This window comes from Poromitra crassiceps (assembly GCF_964638095.1).
Source record: "Poromitra crassiceps genome assembly, chromosome: 20".
Classification (NCBI taxonomy): Eukaryota; Metazoa; Chordata; class Actinopteri; order Beryciformes; family Melamphaidae; genus Poromitra; species Poromitra crassiceps.
The window spans coordinates 8,669,678-8,689,149 of record NC_139637.1 but is presented as its reverse complement, the minus strand read 5'-3'; the positions used below and the strand labels follow the sequence as shown (position 1 = coordinate 8,689,149).

The 19,472-nt window shown below is 45.0% G+C and overlaps 1 protein-coding gene across 1 annotated transcript in view; it reads left to right on the top strand.

The window, feature by feature from the left end:
• The window catches only part of LOC310794834 (protein NLRC3-like), a gene marked incomplete at its 5' end in the record, with an annotated part of 45,995 nt that extends 28,784 nt beyond the window's left edge, over positions 1–17,211 (top strand). The window contains 2 exons of the mRNA XM_083656887.1: positions 5,795–5,841; positions 16,618–17,211. Coding sequence (XP_083513013.1) covers positions 5,795–5,841; positions 16,618–17,144 — 574 coding nt within the window. The 3' untranslated portion in view covers positions 17,145–17,211. The remainder of the gene's footprint in view (positions 1–5,794; positions 5,842–16,617) is intronic.
• Positions 17,212–19,472: the final 2,261 nt, after the last annotated feature.

Sequence of the window (19,472 nt, the reverse complement as noted above, 5' to 3'; positions counted from 1 at the left end):
CCCTTACATATGGTAATTACGGTAAGCAAACGGCCACTCGGTGACCTCCAAAATCGATGGATTTTACAGGTTACACAGCTTCATCAGCACATTTTATGTGCATTGCTTTGCTGCTTGTTTTTTCGATTATTTTTTTGTAAAGCACCTTGAATTGCCTTTGTGTATTAAAGACTTGACATCATTGGCGGAAATCAACCGGTTACTCCTACCGGTTCAAAGTTCATCAGCCGCCCGGAATCACAACAAGACGAGCAGTCTCTCACTTACCATGGGGAAGGTACGCAGAAATTCACATGACGCAGCTTTCAAGTTGAAAGCAGTCAATCTCGCATTAAAAGAGGGAAACAGAGCAGCAGCGCGTACCCTGAGCATAAATGAGTCAATGGTGAGGCGTTGGAAGGCGCAGCAGGAGGAACTGTCTCAGTGCAAGAAGACCAAAAAGTCCTTCAGAGGTCATAAAAGCAGATGGCCCGAACTTGAAGATTCCCTTGAAGACTGGGTGTTGACCCAGAGAGCAGACGGCCGAGGCGTTTCCACGGTGCAGATCCGACTGAAGGCCAAAACAGTCGCCACCGAAATGAAAATTTAACATTTCAGAGGTGGGCCATCTTGGTGCTTCCGATTCATGAGACGAAAGGGACTGTCCGTCAGGGCGAGGACGACTGTGTGCCAGCAACTCCCTCCCGACTACCAGGAGAAAATCACAAACTTCGGCGAATTCACACAAAGGAAGATCAAGGAATATTCCATCGAACCGGAGCAGATCATAAATATGGATGAAGTGCCTTTGACGTTCGACCTGCCACTCACTCGGACTGTTAACTCATTCACCGCCAATGACGTCTTTGACGTGTTATCAGCAATGGCCTTCCCCGCCAAGGACGTGTTTGACGTGTTTTTGTTTTTATTGGTGCAGCGCCTGCAGCAAACACTTGCCCAGCCTGTCACACAGACACAGGTCCCTGCCTTCAAAGGGTAGCCGACAGCACGCGATCAAACACATACCGCAGCTATTGTTTTGAAATTGAGCAAGAGGGAAAGCAGAGAACGGGTAACGCTTCCTTGTGCAGACAGGAGAAACGCCATTGAAACGCCGAGCTGGAGTCGCCTTCCTCTGTGCCAGCCAGGAGAAAACGGGAGAAAGTAATCAAGAGATGTGTTTGATCATCGGAGGAATGAGGAAATGATCGATCAGTTTGCGAGGGCGGTGAGGACGTGTTGAATAGCCGAGGGGAAAACGGGAACGATCATAGATATGACAGGGAGACATGGACGAGGACGGTGTACCAGAACAAATCAAAATAAACACAGGAACAGCTAGGCAGCAGCGGGCAGAAGGCACTCACAGCAGCCCGCTGTCCTTCTCAAGAGCTCTTCAGTTGGTTCATGAAATCGCTGGGCTGCTCGCCCTCCAGTGTTGCTCCTGGCCAATCCCAGCGCCACAGGGCGTGGTTATTGCTTATCCTATGTTGGGTTAGAAATCTAAAAGGGGGATCGTGTGTGTGTGTGTGTGTGTGTGTGTGTGTGTGTGTGTGTCTGTCTGTCTGTCTGTCTGTCTGTCTGTCTGTCTGTCTGTCGGTGTGTCTGTCTGTCTGTCTGTCTGTCTGTCTGTCTGTCTGCACACTCACACCGAGTAAACTGTATTGTTGAATGTAAAAAAAAGCACTTCATGTGTGTATATATATATATATATATATATTTTTTTTTTTGTCATTTGTGTCCTAACGAATAATATTTACATGTCTGATGTCAATACAGTTCAAAATAAAAGAATTGAGAGTGAGTTATGCCTGAGATTGTGCCCTTTTACAAAAATGCTTTTTTCTCCCTTTTCTCTTCCCAGACAGGCTTTTTTGGTGAACATGGGGTGTATAAAAAGGGTTATAAGTAGAGTACAGAACATGCTAAAAGCTAACTTTCTTTTTGGGGGTGAAAGTAGAGACTTAGATCTTCATTTCGAGGTATTGGACATCACTGTAGTCCTAGTACAGAATTTACTGTGGGTCTTGAAAGATGACCAAACATTATGGAAATACTTGGCCTGTGCCAAAAATGCCAGTCAGATATTGGCAGTGAATGAGTTAACAAGAAAGGTGAATCGTCGATCACATTGAGAACCACTGGGCACGAGAGAACGAATTTCACTTGTGTTCTCGGCTGCACAGCATCTGGAGTAAAGCTGCCGCCAATGGTGATTTTCAAGCGGATTACGATGCCGAAAGAGAAAATTCCCAGTGGGATATGCCTCAGAGTCAACAAGAAAGGGTGGATGATGGAAAGTGTCATGAAGGAGTGGCTGGCTGAGTGCTACGTCAAGCGCCCTGGAGGATTCTTTCACCAAAAAAAAGCTTTGCTCGTTCTCGACAGCATGAGGGCTCATATAACAGATTCCGTGAAAGCAGCCATCAAGACCACAAACTCCATTCCAGCTGTGATTCCTGGGGGCACAACGAAGCATCTGCAGCCACTTGACATCAGTGTCAATCGTGCGTTCAAAGTGGCACTACGCGTTGAGTGGGAGGCGTGGATGACGAGCGGCGATAAATCATTCACCAAAACAGGTCGCATGCGAAAAGCAACTTTCGCTCAAGTTTGCCAGTGGATCCTGACAGCGTGGAGGAGTGTGAAAACATCCACGATCACCAACGGGTTCCGAAAGGCTGGACTGCTGCGTGATGATGACGCCGGCACAGCTGGGCGCCTTCAGAGGCTGTTCGATTCCGACACCGACAGTGACGAAGAGGAGTTCCTTGGTTTTGAGAGTGACAACGAAGGAGAGAGGAGAGTGGTTGACGAAGCCACCCTGAACCTGTTCGTTTCCGACACTGAAGTTGAGGACTTTGCTGGTTTCAGTACGGAGGAAGAAGAGGAAGACGAGGATTAGTGACTTGACTTTGACTCTGTTTACAGCCGTTTGCTGCACCTTCACCTAAAAGATGAAGACAAGGATTACGGTACCTGGTTTCATTGTTGACAGCACCTTATCCTTTTGAGGATTGTTATATTATTGTTTTCCAGTTAATTTGTTTACTGCACCTTACCTTAACCTTTTGAGAATTGTTTTATTGTTTACAGCACATTATCCTTTTGAGGATTGTTTTATTGTTTACAGCACATTATCCTTTTGAGGATTGTTTTATTATTATTATTATTGTTTTATTTTTTATATTTATTTTGTTGAAATGTTAATAAATGGGAGCTTCTTATAGCCTACCGTAATGCTTGTTTTGTTGAAATGTTAATAAATGGGAGCTTCCCCAAACAGCCATCTCTTTCCCGACATTCCTCTCTGTGCACGAACCCTTACATATGGTAATTAAACATCAAAACACCCGTGGCTTATAGTCCGGTGCGGCTTATATATGTAAAAAACAGTAAATTTTGGTGCTGCGGCTTATATACCGGTGCGCCTTATAGTCCGGAATTTACGGTAACATACGAAATAAAAGCAAATGGCAATGTCTAAGAATGCAACGCCATGTAACTGGCTCGTTAATTCTCGCATTCCAGGGAATTACGTTAACGTCTGCGGGTCTTATAGACGTAAATGGCTCGCGCTGCGCTCGGAGGAGACTGAAAACCATCAGCTTTCTATCTTGGAGTAGTCCAGGTATGTTTTCTGCAAGGACCTCTCTCAGTGTGTTGCTGTTAACTGCCCATTTCGTTGTTTTCTTTTTGTTGATCTCGTCTTTTTCCTCTTCGACTTGATTTGTATCGGTGATAAGAGGCAGCGCACGCTCTCACAGAGTGCCTGGCTGCTGCTTGCTGCAAGTTGTAAACAGAGGGTTTGACAGTTGACAGCTGAGAGCCCGGCTTCTGTCAGCTGACCAGAACAAAAATCAGATTTCTAAATAGCCGTTATTTTAATAAACTGAGCACTCAGGGGTAATCTAAATAGTTACTTTGACCGACATTTTTTTTCTCTAAACTTATAAAAGTGCCATAATTAATGGTGGTATAGCTCTGTCGTGGTCGTAATCCTGGCGCATTGATATGAACGGTGAACAGACCATTTAGCTAGGTGTACATTATCACTGTACATTATCACAAATTAATGGACACCTTGCAGCCAATCAGAATCGAGTATTCACCCAGACCATGGTATAATGCTTGTTAACATTAACATTAACAGCTTGGTGGTTCAAAAAGTGGCCCCCGGGCAAAGCAAGTTGAGTACATTACATTACGTTATTTGGCAGACACTTTTATCCAAAGCGACTTACAATAACACATTTTTGTCAGCAATAGAGCAATCAACTATGCAACACAGTCTATGACAACTACAACTTCTGAAGGAATAGTGGTAAAGTTAAGTTAGTAAGTAGTTAGTAAGTTGTTGTTGTTTTTTTGGGGGGGAGAGAGAGAAAGAAGTTAGTTTCAAGAAGGGCCCAGATGGAGCCTGAAAAGGTGTGTCTTTAGTCTTGGGCCTGACCAGAGATTGTAAGTACAGGGGGGCTGTCTGGTGTACTGCCCTGTAGGCCAGACCAGTGTTTTTAATTTAATGCGTGCCGAGATCGGAAGCCAGTGAAGGTCATGGAAGAGGGGAGTGACATGAGAGAATTTGGGTTGGTTGAATACCAGACGGGCTGCAGCGTTCTGAATGAGCTGAAGCGGTCGGATGTCAGAGGCAGGAAGGCCGGCCAGGAGCATGTTGCAGTAGTCCAGGCGGGAGATGATAAGTGACTGGACCAGGAGTTGTGTCGCTTCCCTGGTGAGAAACGAGCGGATTTTGCGGATGTTGTACAGGGAGAACCTACAGGAGCGTGCTGTCGCAGCAATGTAGGGCGAGCAAGACAGCTGGTTGTCAATGATCACCCCAAGGTTCTTAGCTGCTTGGGAGGGAAGTACAGTGGTATTTTCAATGGAGATGGAGAGGTCTGCTAGAGGGCAGTCTTTCCCTGGGAGGAAGAGTAACTCAGTCTTACCTATCAGTCTTAGTATCCCTGCTTTAGCCCATAGCACACCAATCAAACATTCCCCAACAACTGCCAGCATTGTTGTTGTGCTTTAACCTGATCAACAGATGGGCCATTTACATCCTGCTTTACCTACAGATTACTATCAGCAGACAAACACCTGTGGGTGATTTTCTCTGTCCATGTATTTTTTAAACCAGGTGTGATACCAACATTTAGCCCTTCATAGCCCCTCTGAATGACTTTCCATGAGGGCATTTCATTCTTTCCTCTCTGAGCTGCCTCAGTTGTTGAAACCTGAAAAAGCAGAAAGAACTTCTAATATCCTGTCAGACAGTGAGTAGAGAACTCTCAAACTGCAGCACATAACCACAGAGCTGACCAGCCAACTGTATGAGGCAGTAACCGTTTTGCTAGAATTTGACGCCATTATCACAACTAATTTCACAGTAGGCTACTAATCAAATCTGACATGGATTCATTGTGTGTGTGTGTGTGTGTGTGTGTGTGTGTGTGTGTGTGTGTGTGTGTGTGTGTGTGTGTGTGCAGTTTGTCAGGCTGTCTGCTTACAGAGGAAGGCTGTGCTTCTCTGGCCTCAGCTCTGAGCTCCAACCCCTCCCATCTGAGAGAGCTGGACCTGAGCTACAATCATCCAGGAGGCCCAGGAGTGGAGCTGCTCTCTGCTGCACTGGAGGATCCACACTGGAAACTGGACTCTCTCAGGTATATATTTAAAAAGCATCACCCTCCCCTATTTCCTCCAGTGACCCCTTCCATAAATAACGAATGGCCCCTATTATATGGAAAACCCTTCATAGGGAAGGTTTTGTTTCTGTCCTCAAATAGAATACTCTGGTCTGACTTTGTTTGCCCCACAGTGTGGACCATGGTGGAGTCCAGTGGTTGAAACCAGGTCTGAGGAAGTGTAAGTGTGTATCTCCTTAATAAATGCACGACCGTCTGTCTGTATGTTCTCTGTTTATCACACATCTCGAGAGCCGTTCGTCCGATCGACTTCAAACTTGCCGAGTGTGTTTGCCGAGTGGGCCCCTTGCTATTCCTTCTCTATATCAGATCTCTTGGCCATGTGATCTCATCTCATGGCTTCTCTTACCACTGCTATGCTGATGACACTCAGCTCTACCTCTCTTTCCCCCACTCAGACACCCAAATCGAGGCACGTATCGCTGCATGCCTCAAAGACATTGGTGCTTGGATGTCAGCCCACCATCTCAAGCTGAATCTTGGCAAGACAGAGCTACCCTTCCTCCCCGGGAAAGACTGTCCCCTCACCGATCTTTCCATATCCATTGACAACACTACGGTGTTTCCCTCTCAAACAGCTAAGAACCTTGGAGTGATCCTTGACAATCAGCTGTCCAACTCAGCCTACATCGCAGCAACTGCCCCCTCCTGTAGGTTCTCCGTGTACAACATCCGCAAAATCCGTCGGTTTCTCACAAGGGAAGCAACACAACTCCTGGTCCAGGCACTGGTCAGCTCTCGCCTGGACTACTGCAATGTTCTTCTGGCTGGGCTACCTGCTGCAGCCATCCGACCGCTTCAGCTCATTCAGAACGCTGCAGCCCGTCTGGTATTCAATCAACCCAAATTCTCTCATGTCACTCCCCTCTTCCGGGACCTTCACTGGCTTCCCATCACGGCACGCATTCAATTCAAAACACTGGTACTGGCCTACAGGGCAGTACACCAGACAGCCCCCCTGTACTTACAATCTATGGTCAGGCTCCAAATCTCTCACCGTTCCCTCCGCTCCTCCACCAGTGCAGGACGCCTCGCCCCTCCTCCACTACGGGGGCTCAAAAGTCGCTGATCCCGTTCGCGACTCTTCTCGTCCCTGGCACCTCAATGGTGGAACGAGCTTCCACCTTCGTTCAGGACGGCCGAATCACTGCCGATCTTTCGGAAAAGACTAAAGACACACCTTTTCAGGCTCCATCTGGGCCCTTCTTGAACTAACTTATTTCTCTCTTAACACATTCACTGCCAGCCGTTTTTTCAATACTATAGGTAGGTTCTGCCGAGTTTTTTTTTTTGAGGATTCTGGCTCATCTTTCAAGAGCCGAGGATTCTTTTCTGCTAAGATTTTGTGAACGCAAATGATCTCAAAGGAACTAATAGAATGTGTGCTTTCTCTGTCTAAAAGAGTTAGTTTGTAGAGTTAGTAGTTATGTAGGCATTAGCAGTAGAATACAGCATGGTTTCAGCGTCTGAAAATTTATTCTGAGATAAATGGCTTTTTGTGAAATTCGATAGAACAGTCACTTTAACCATTTATTTTTGGCGTAAGACGTCAGACATCTAAACAATAGTTTTGAACAGTAATTTCCTCCATAGCAGCAGGAAACCCCCCTCTCCTTCAAACTCCTCCCTCCGTGGGTGTGTCTCTGGTGGCTTTGCAGCGTTTGTCACAAGCGAGGCTCTGCCTGTCTGTGCTGCCTGGCTGCTGGCGGCTGCTCTTTGGGCGAGTCTGCATGAGTCGTTTCGGTTGTGAGCTCAGCTGCAATGAAGCTGCGTGCGATTGTGGGCTTTCTGCCGGTGTTTCAAAGTGTGTTGCACGCATAATCTATTATGCAAATTTGCAATCCCCCATCGCCAGCTCCCAGCGCGATAATGCGCGAAAGCGAAAGCGTTTTCGCCAATCCATTTTACAGTATGAGAGAATGGTTTCCTCGCGCGTTCCCCTGCAGTTTTGGCTCGGCTTTTTCTAGTCTGGAGAGCACTGTCGCCACTTAGTGGGTCGGTGGAATGGGTTGTACACGTTCGGTGGCTCCAATATTTTTATAGGAGACGTGGGGGGCGTTGATCCACGTAGAGGATGGCAAGCAAAAAGCAGTTTGAGGAAGCCATTCTCATGAAAATGGATTGGCGAAAACGCTTTCGTTTTCGCGCTGATTGCTGGCGGTGCGGGATTGCAAATTTGCATAATAGATTACGGGTGGAACACACTTTGAAACACGCAGCATAAATATGACCAGAATCGCAAAAGCTTCATCAAAGCTCTCGACCGAAATCACAAGAAACGAGCGAGCCCATATCCAGACTTGCCGAGCGGCCGCCAGCAGACAGGCAGCAGCAGCAGAAGCAGTGAGCCTGGTGACGCGAGGTTACAGCAGCAGCAGCAACGAGCTTGTGACACGCCCGCTGCAGCCAAGAAGAACACACACGGAGGGAGGAGTTTGAAGCAGAGGGGTGTTTCCTGCTGTTATGGAGGAAATTACTGTTCAAAACTATTGTTTAGATGTCTGACGTCTTACTGATGCCAAAAATGAATGGTTAAAGTGACTGTTCTATCGAATTTCACAAAAAGCCGTTTATCTCAGAATAATTTTCCAGACGCTGAAACCATGCTGTATTCAACTGCTAATGCTTACATAACTACTAACTCTACAAACTAACTCTTTTAGACAGAGAAAGGACACATTCTATTAGTTCTTTTGAGATATTGTGTGTTCACAAAATCTTAGCAGAAAAGAATCCTCGGGTCTTGAAAGATGAGCCAGAATCCTCAAAAAAACCCTCTGGCAGAACCTACCTACAGTAAAAAAAAAACGGCTGGCAGTGAATGTGTTAAAAAAAAAAAAAAAAAAAAAAAAACTACTAACCTAAACTAAACTTGTACCACTGTTCCTTCAAAAGTTGTAGTTGTCATAGACTGTGTTGCATAGTTGATTGCTCTATTGCTGACAAAAATGTGATATTGTAAGTCGCTTTGGATAAAAGCGTCTGCCAAATGACGTAATGTAATGTAATGTAATGTAATGTAGGATAACCATTTACAGAGTTTCACAATAAAATTTGCAAAAGAACAGAAAATTTAAAATGTAAATAGGAGTCCAACAAAAGCAATACAAAAATGTAGTCTTTAAATGATCCTAAGATCAGGGAAGAAAGTTGAAAGTGTAAAAAGGTAGATTCCAAAAATAAATAGAAAATTGAGTCTTTAAGTGTTAGTAAGTTCAGGGAATACTAGCTAATTAGCTAGCTGAAAAGGGGGAAAATGATCAGGAGTTCCACGAGGGTGATCTGAGGGATCCATGAGTCCGCATTGGTGGCATCGACCGAGATGAGAGGAGGGGAGGATAGGGGTCGGTGGTGATGATGAGGCCGGGGAAGGTGGGAGCGAAGGAGGAGTGGGTAGATGGGCCAGAGTGTCGACAGGTGGCCAGGACGATGACGATCGGATCGAGGGCTGCGGTGGCAGTCGACGGGCGGGCGGGGGTGCAAGTCAGGCCAGTGAAGGACACCTGAGGAGGAGAGAGAGAAGAGGGGAGAGCCAGTACGAAGGAATCTGCACAGAGGTGGAACTAAGTTTGGCAGCTAATACTTTCCTGCCTATACTGCTGGGACAACTGATACTATACTACAAAATCAAGTCTAGATTTATACTGATACTGCTGGCTTGAGACAGCCCGCTCAGCAGTTCAGGACTAAGTTTATTCAGCGGATATTAGATATTCTGTCCATACTACGAGGATGACTAATACTATACTGCTAATTCAGGTCTAGGTAGTCCAAGTCTAAGTTTATACTGATATTGCTGGCTTGAGACAGCCCGCTCAGCAATTCAGGATTATATATACTCAACAGCTAATAAATGTTTCCAGAGAATGACACCATCAAACACAACCATCAAACACAACCTTTGGAAAATAAATTTTGTAAAAAATAGAGCCAGCTTCCCTAACTGACCATAGGACTGTGCATACAGTATAAACCAGATACATAAAACAAAGCAGTGTTTGCCAATATCTGATAAAAAATAGTTGCAAATGGCCCTGCTGTTGTCAGGCCTTGCCTGGTCTTTTGCTTGTGAAAGAAGAAAGGAAGAAGTAGATGCGTAAATATAAGGAGAAACTGCACTAAATGTGTCATGTCATACAGGCCCAAAGGGCTTTCCTGAAGCCCATGCTGTTGTGAAAATTTTGAGTGACATCACTGATGATATTACTCAGGCCCACCTACTTAGCCATCACCACTGAGTGACATCGCTGATGATATTACTCAGGCCCACCTACTTAGCCATCACCACTGAGTGACATCGCTGATGATATTACTCAGGCCCACCTACTTAGCCATCACCACTGAGTGACATCGCTGATGATATTACTCAGGCCCACCTACTTAGCCATCACCACTGAGTGACATCACTGATGATATTACTCAGGCCCACCTACTCAGCCATCACCACTGAGTGACATCACTGATGATATTACTCAGGCCCACCTACTTAGCCATCACCACTGAGTGACATCGCTGATGATATTACTCAGGCCCACCTACTTAGCCATCACCACTGAGTGACATCACTGATGATATTACTCAGGCCCACCTACTTAGCCATCACCACTGAGTGACATCACTGATGATATTACTCAGGCCCACCTACTTAGCCATCACCACTGAGTGACATCACTGATGATATTACTCAGGCCCACCTACTTAGCCATCACCACTGAGTGACATCACTGATGATATTACTCAGGCCCACCTACTTAGCCATCACCACTGAGTGACATCATAGTTGTCATAACCAGCTTTTGTCCTTTATCACTTGAAAGTTGCTCATTAAATAGACTCCTCGGACATAATAAAGTTAACGACCTGATCTGTCAGAGGACCTATCGAGGACTGTTCTGCTTCTTTTACAACAGCGCCTCCAGTCATTATGTTCCAGTGGAACAAACTGTTAGGCTTTGGTTCTTATCAATGTAAGCTCTTTGGCACAAATGGTGATGTGTGTTGTTACAGCGTGTGCACATGTATGTTTTCATAGAACATAAAAGGTGAAACAGGGAGGAGAAACTGACAGGAGGGGGGCTTTAAAACCCCCATCAGTAACTTTTTCACCTTAATATAAGATGGTCCAGTGTATTCTAAGAGGCAGAGTGTCGCCTCTATTGGTCCCACAGCGCCCTCCAAAGGCCTCTCCTGGCACTAAGCATTTTGTGCCTGCATCTCGTAGACAGTATGAGCGGCATACCGCGCATGCACAGCGTACAGCGGAAGCGCTGTGTTCAGTAAAACAAGGAAGTAACTCGGTGCGGATTTGATACGAAAATGATGTTTCAAGTAACTATGGATTATTATTTCATCATGTGGTGAGTACCCAATGTCACATGTAGATAGAGCTTTCTGGCGCTGTGTTTTGTTGACTTTGAATGGCGATACTTGCACCCAGAGGGCGCAGTTTCCCCAATAGCAAAACTTGGAAAAGTTGCTGAATGGGGCTTTAAAGTCGAGCTGAACCCAAAAATGACTTTTATTTTATTTTAGTTCAAATACCTGGGTATGCAGTGCACCTATGTATGCCAAAAAAATCACAAAAATCCAATTTCTTTTGTTTTTCACACTTTTTCACATCAAAAGTTTCATTTTTGTTCATTTCATTCATAACAGTAATCTAAAGTTTGCTGAAGTCACATAGTACTATAACATTTCTACCCCATTTCATCCAATCATATCACCACATGGCAGCTGTCAATCAAATCTTCATTTCAGCATAATTTTCTCTTCTAAATGAAGGAGAAAATGGCGCCTAGTGCCTGTCATCTGGCAGAATTCCTATCCCATAAACTAACTACTAACTTGGCCATTTGTATGTTGATATACACAATAAAGAAAATGGTTATGCCTAAGAATGCAAAGAAATGTAACTGGCTCGTTAAAACTCGCATTCCAGGAATATTGTATTTACCACAATAGCGTTAATGGCGCGTGCCTGAGAGCCTGGTTGTCAGGGGTCGCACCTCGGAGATTCCAGGCTGACAGGCTGCACTCTCCGCTCCGGCAGCTGGCTGCCTGCGGCTCGCTGAGCTCCACTCAACCACTAAACCTCGCGTCACCAGGCTCTTCCCGAGGAGAGCGCCACAACATGCTGAATCCCACTCGATTTGGGGGTGGAACACGCCAGGATTGGCCAAAGTCCAATCCAGTCCCCATAATTGTCAAATAAAATCATCGACATGCTACTATGACCCGCCTCTCAACCTGTCATCTCAGACAAGTTATGTTTTCAGTCTGAAACGGACTCTGACCCACGCGTCACTTGGGCTCCGAACGGGTTTGGGTTTAAGCACCACAGACACACTGTCAACCCCTATAGGAATATTATATGGATATTAACACCCTCAGGTCACAGACACACTGTCAACCCCTATAGGAATATTATATGGATATTAACACCCTCAGGTCACAGACACACTGTCAACCCCTATATGAATATTATATGGATATTAACACCCTCAGGTCACAGACACACTGTCAACCCCTATAGGAATATTATAGATATTAACACCCTCAGGTCACAGACACACTGTCAACCCCTATAGGAATAGTATAGGGATATTAACACCCTCAGGTCACAGACACACTGTCAACCCCTATAGGAATATTATAAGGATATTAACACCCTCAGGTCACAGACACACTGTCAACCCCTATAGGAATATTATAGGGATATTAACACCCTCAGGTCACAGACACACTGTCAACCCCTATAGGAATATTATAGGGATATTAACACCCTCAGGTCACAGACACACTGTCAACCCCTATAGGAATAGTATAGGGATATTAACTCATTGAGTGCCATGGACAAGTATGTTCGTCAATTGGTTTAGTAACGTAGAGTGCCAAGGACGAGTATGTTCGTCAATTGCGTTTTTTGACGGTGGGACGTGTATCAAAGCCAGATCCATCTCCTGTGAAAGTATGGTGGCTGTTGAATGTGTAAAAGCTATTTTAGGGACCCATTAGGTGGCGACAGTGCTCTCCAGATTACAGAAAGGCGAGGAAAAAACAGAGAAGAAGTCGTTGGGGAAACGGAAATCGCATCGCATCCGTATGCATCGATATGCATGAAGCATAACGTTAGCTGTGCCTGCAGCAGCCAAGCTGCTGCCACAATTGAGCACCTCCGTGTCCGCTGCGATAGCCCATCCGCATGATTTTGTTATTAGTTGTTATTATTCTCAACTGGAAGCATGGGAGCCGGTGACAAATACACGCGGAACGCTGTAAAAAAGCTGGATGTAGCGGACTTTTCAGTGCAGAGCAAACGTAGCAGAAAGCCCCAGAGACACTCCCACACGGAGGAGGAGTGTGCAGTTGAGGGGGGGGGGGGGGGGGGGTTTGCACGCAGAGCAGCATACAACACTGACCCAGACAGACCCAGACAGCAGGACAGGATTGGCAAACGCAAGCTAGAATATCTGATGCCCACCAGCAGTAAATCAAGACCAGCAAGAAGCTGCAACCAGCAAGAAGCTGCAACCAGCAGCGCACGCAGGGGCCAGCGCTGCTGGTTGCAGCTAAAAAATATTGTTTTGCCAAACAAAATTCCTTGGTTTTCGCTGTTCTATTGAAGGAAATTATTTTTGAGGTGTGACTACATCAGAAAATATTAGCTTCAGTCAGTGATGTGCATGAAATGTTTAATTTCACAAAAGGCTCATTATCTCAGCTTCTAGAAAGAAACTGCTGTTTTTGGTTAAATCAAGCTATCTTCTCCGGCTGATAACTAAAGAACGGAAAATGATATCAATAAACCTGTTTTTGCTGATGATAGAAGAGAGTATCATCGTTCTTTTTCCGTGTTCGGTGTTTACTAGGGGTGTCACGATACACTCAGTTCACGATACGATACGTATCACGATACTGGGTTCACGATAACGATACGATACGATACGATTTTAACAATATTTTTTTAAACTTGAATAATGACAATATATGACTGGAAAAGTAGTATTTTATTTGAAATGCACAAATACAAAACATGCTGTTGTGGGAAATTGTTATTACAATAACAACTAGAAAAAACATGAGATTGGAGATAAGGCTTATCTTGAAATAGAATGAGTTACACCGTCACTTAGATTTACTTTGAACTAAAAGGTTTCTCAGCAGTATAAATTCTCATTATGCATCTTCAGTTTTTCTTCAAACTCAAACAACAAGACTTTTCTTAGTCTATTTTTTATGCATCTTCAGTTTTTCCTGTCAAGTAAACAGTTTTGCCAGAAACTCAATTGAATGGTTTCTCTCCTGTATAACTTCTCATGTGTCTCTTCAGAGACTTGTTCAACTGAACTACTTTCCACACATTGAACTTCAACAAACAAAGACGTTTCTTCGTCTACTTTTGAAAAAAAAAAAAAAATTTTTTTTTTTTTTCACGATATGAGATTTCATCTCAACGATACATATCGTGACGTTTTACTATCGCGAAATTTCGTGGGACGATATATTGTGACACCCCTAGTGTTTACATAGTAATATCACACAATATTCTGTGGGCCTCGAGAAATCACTGAAAACGCTCTGAAACTCTGGCACTGGGAGCGTCCGTTCTCCAAAAGTGGCTGGCACTCAATGAGTTAACACCCTCAGGTCACAGACACACTGTCAACCCCTATAGGAATAGTATAGGGATATTAACACCCTGAGGTCTAAGGGTATTTTTTTGGAACTGAACGTCACCAAAGTGACATCGGGCGATGTCACTTTCGTGACACAAAACTAAATCAAATCGTGACTGACAGACACCACACGCCCGCCCATCCATCTAGGCAATTTTATTATAGGATATATAACATACTTGATTATCAGGCCGCTATGCGGCCTTCAAATCTAGTTTGCTGGTATTATGCTGTGTGTGTGTGTGTGTGTGTGCGCGTGCGTGCGTGCGTGTGTAAGGTATCGGTAGGTGGCACTATGCCGAATTGCATGAAATCCGGCACTGAAATCCATGAGGTCCCCCTCAGCGCATTCCCCGAGTGTGAAGTCGATCCGCCGAATGGTTCTCGAGATAAACAAAATTTGTGTTGCCAGTAGGTGGCGCTATGCCAATTGCACAAAATTCAGCACTGCACCCTATCAGGTCCCCCTAAGCCACACATGGACAAAATACGGCCCACGCATGCGGTGTGGCCCATGATGGAATTGCATTTTTTTTTTTTTTTTTTACAGTGCACCTGAACACAACATACAAGATACCTGCTGAATAAGTGTCCAAATGTTCATGTCATTCTGGCCAATACTCTACTTCTGTTATAACAGTTCATTTCTAGCGGGCCTGGGGCAAAATGCGGCCCCAGGGCCGGACTCAAAGAAAAACAAAATGACCCCCAAAAACTCAATAAAAGGCAGAATTATGTTAATAAATCTCATCTGCTACAGCCATTGGATTTGTATCACTATTATATCAGGAGATTAACAAGAAATTACCAATCACAACAGGAGAGAGGGTTAAAAATAGGGAGACTCCCGTGAAAATCATGAGTGTTGGCAGGTATGGTCTCCAATGTGTGGCCCTTCACTTACTTGATGTAAGCCAGTATGGCCCTCAGGAAAAACATGTTGCCCACCCCTGCCCTAAGCGCTTTCCCCAAGTTTGAAGTTGATCGGACTAACGGTTATCGAGATAAAGCGCTTCCTGTGTTTGCCAGTAGGTGGTGCTATGCCGAATAGCATGAAACTTGACGTAAGGTGTGTGTGTGGGGGGGTGAGGTGTGTGTGGGGGGGTGATGTGTGTGTGTGTGGGGTGAGGTGTCTGTGTGTGTGGGGGGGTGAGGTGTCTGTGTGTGTGGGGGGGTGAGGTGTCTGTGTGTGTGTGGGGGGGTGATGTGTGTGTGTGGGGTGAGGTGTCTGTGTGTGTGTGTGTGGGGGGGTGATGTGTGTGTGTGGGGTGAGGTGTCTGTGTGTGTGTGTGTGTGGGGGGGGTGAGGTGTCTGTGTGTGTGGGGGGGTGAGGTGTCTGTGTGTGTGTGGGGGGGTGATGTGTGTGTGTGGGGTGAGGTGTCTATGTGTGGGGGGGGGGTGATGTGTGTGTGTGGGGTGAGGTGTCTGTGTGTGTGGGGGGGGTGAGGTGTCTGTGTGTGTGTGTGTGTGTGGGGGGGGGGTGATGTGTGTGTGTGAGGTGTCTGTGTGTGTGTGTGTGGGGGGGGGGGGGTGATGTGTGTGTGTGTGTGGGGGGGGGTGATGTGTGTGTGTGGGCGGTGAGGTGAGGTGTCTGTGTGTGTGGGGGGGTGATGTGTGGTGTGTGCGTGCGTGTGTGGTGTGTGTGTGTGCGTGCGGTGTGTGTGGTGTGTGTGTGTGTGTGTGTGTGGGGGGGGGGGGGGCGGTGAGGTGAGGTGAGGTGTCTGTGCGTGTGGTGTGTGTGGTGCGTGCGTGCGTGCATGTGTGGTGTGTGTGTGCAGTGTGTGTGTGTGGGGTGAGGTGAGGTGAGGTGTGGTGTGTGGTGTGTGCGTGTGTGTGGTGTGTGCGTGCGGTGTGTGTGTGTGTGTGTGTGGTGTGTGTGTGTGTGTGTGTGTGTCCTACTCTGGTATCAACATGAGAAAAGGCAGATTGAAGTAGAGTTTGGACTTGAACATGTTTGACTATATAAATGATATCAATGGTGTTAAAAGCAGTGTTATGCTTTGACAGAGACATCAGAATAGCCTCCTTTGTTTCAGCTAAATAAAGTATTAAACAGTCAACTGCTGACATGGAAAGTCCCTCACAGCAGCTTGTGACATCTCTTCATTCAGTCCTGCTGTGAATGAAGATGATGGCTGATAGAATGTGTCACCATGAAAGTGTGAAGAAATTAAAGGTCAAAGTGTTCATAAATCAACAGATAATAAACAGCTCTATTAGAATCAAAATAGTTTCTGTATTGAGTCTTGTTCTCTCATCAGATTCCTGTGAACTCACACTGGACCCAAACACAGCAGAGAGACACCTCCTCCTGTCTGAAGACAACAGAAAGGTGACGAGGGGAGAGGAGCAGCCATATCCTGATCACACAGAGAGATTTGACAGCAGGGCTCAGCTGCTGTGTAGAGATGGTTTGACTGGTCGCTGTTATTGGGAGGTGAAGAGGGAAGGAGGGGTTGATATAGGAGTGACTTACAGAGGAATCAGCAGGAGAGGACGGGGTGATGACAGCAGGCTTGGAGGGAATGAAAAGTCCTGGAGTCTGTTCTGCTATGATGATGGTTACTATGCCTGTCACAATAACAGAGACACATACATACCTCCCCCCTCCTCTCGCTCTAACAGAGTCGCAGTGTATCTTGACTGGCCTGCTGGCTCTCTGTCCTTCTACAATGTTTCCTCTGACAAACTGATTCATCTCCACACGTTCAACTGCACCTTCACTGAACCTCTGTACCCTGGGTTTATGTTAACCTTGTCTTATGGTTCCTCAGTGTCTCTGTGTTAGAGGAGTGAGAGAGAAACACACTGTTACCAAACACAGCTGCTGACATGATGCTTCACTCTGTACAGGATCTCTCACACACACACACACACACACACACACACACACACACACACACACACACACACACACACACACAGTCTGTTGTTGATGATTGACAGGTTAAAATCTCTTTCTTTTGGACTTTTGTTATGTTTGTATTTTATTCATGTCACCAAACTAAACATCTCTCATGTTTCCAACAATTTAAGGTTAAATTCACATTGTTTGATCGTGTTGGTTTCAAACATTTGATTCTATACTTTTTATATAACTTTGACTTAACATGTGATTACAATGTTCCTCAAATCAAATCATATCTTGTTGATATGAGGTCATGAAGAGATGAGTGTGTAGTGTGCATATAAGTATCAACATCTGCTATTAAACAAATCTGACCCATTCTGCTTATTTCACTATTATTTAATACAAAACTGTGTGTGTGTGTGTGTGTGTGTGTGTGTGTGTGTGTGTGTGTGTGTGTGTGTGTGTGTGTGTGTGTGTGTGTGTGTGTGTGTGTGTGTGTTGTGTGTGTGTGTGTGTGTGTGTGTGTGTGTGTGTGTGTGTGTGCGCGCGTGTGCATGCGTGCGTCTGCGCGCGCTCGTCTGTGTGTGTGTGTGCAGCTGTGGCTGAAATCATCCTGATTCATTTGCTGATGTGGTAAAAACGGTTAGTTTGATGATTTGAGGAGTCAAATGATTTCAGTTAACTTCCAACATGTTGCCACAGCACAGCAGAGCCTCTACACCTCATCTCTAACTGTTTCATATCAAGATTAGAGACACATTTTACAAGGTTTTGCAATGCCTTCATTCTTCTGTCTAGCGCTTGATATTCACGTGTGTGGTTGTTGATTGGTCAGATTTACAAGTGACCCACGTGGCCACCACACAAACCTCATTCTGATAGGCTGTTGACACCCCCCACCCCCGCAATGTGCGCCAAAGTGGTTTGGTCCATCCACTCTGTTTTTTTCCCACACTCGGCAGTTTAAACTGCAGCGCGCGACTCTGTGTGTGTGCGTGTGTGTGTGTGTGTGTGTGTGTGTGTGTGTGTGTGTGTGTGTGTGTGTGTGTGTGTGTGTGTGTGTGTGTGTGTGTGTGTGTGTGTGTGTGTGTGTGTGTGTGTGTGTGTGTGTGTGTGTGTGTGTGTGTGTGTGTGTGAGAGAGAGAGAGCTCTCTAGGGAGGGAGAAGTGAAGCTGTGGGGTCATGTGACAATAACAATGGGCGTGGTAAACTACACAGTTGGAATCAAAGTTTCCTGCATCTTGGTTTTGTATAATGATCTAGTCAGTTGTTTCTCTGGACACATTGATGTACGTGTGTCTGTATTGTAGAGAATAGATAACAGAGAAACTGTCATCAAAACAGTCATTCTTCTACATCTATTTGTTTTCACTTCTTGGAAATTTAATTTATCAGTTTGCTTGGGACCACCTGGAACCTCCTCAAGGACCCCTGGTGGTCCCCCGGACCTCACATTGAGAACCACTGCTCTGGATTAAATTAAATTAAAAGAGAAACCTTAATTAGGGAAACTAAAATAACAAAACATGACTACACAGTAAATGTGTAGTTATGTGATGTCTGTCTGTCAGCATCACAGTCTCTCATCTTCTTCAACAGCTCTCTGGCTCCCTCTGCTGCTGACAACTGAGGAAACTTTATTTTTATTTCATATTTTATGTGCTCATATTCTGTTTTATTTTCCCTGCTGAGTCCGAGCTGCAAAGGTCTAATTTTAACCGATAAATCTATAATTGATTTAGTTTGAAGACTTCACACTCAACACAAAGCAAGTCAGCAGACGAGGAATATGAAGAGTGTTGCTGTTAAAGAGCCACGATCAGCAAAACTTCCCTGCATGATTCAAAGTTATAAAAACAATACAAAGTGCTGAGTGTTCAGTTGATAATTTAGTGCAAAAAGGCTGCACAGAAGCAATGAAGTGCTACGACTGCATCAACTAATCAAGCTGCTTTCTGCCTTCCCTCAGTCATATCATGTCATGTCAAATATCATCTGAAGAAGTAACACATGGGCGTACACCGCATGCTTAGTGAGAAAGACAGTGGTGTTTGGCAATAATATAAATACATTAATAATTATGTTTTATTTCTTTAGCACTTTTGCAGGTAGAGTTATGAAGTGTTTGACAGGGAATAAAACAAGTAAAAGCTAACAGGAATGAATTGAAAACAGATTAAAGAAGGATCAAATTGCAAAATGCAAGAGAGCAACAGGTAGAAACAAATTGTTTATCAAATATCAAATGAGTTGTGTGCATGGTTT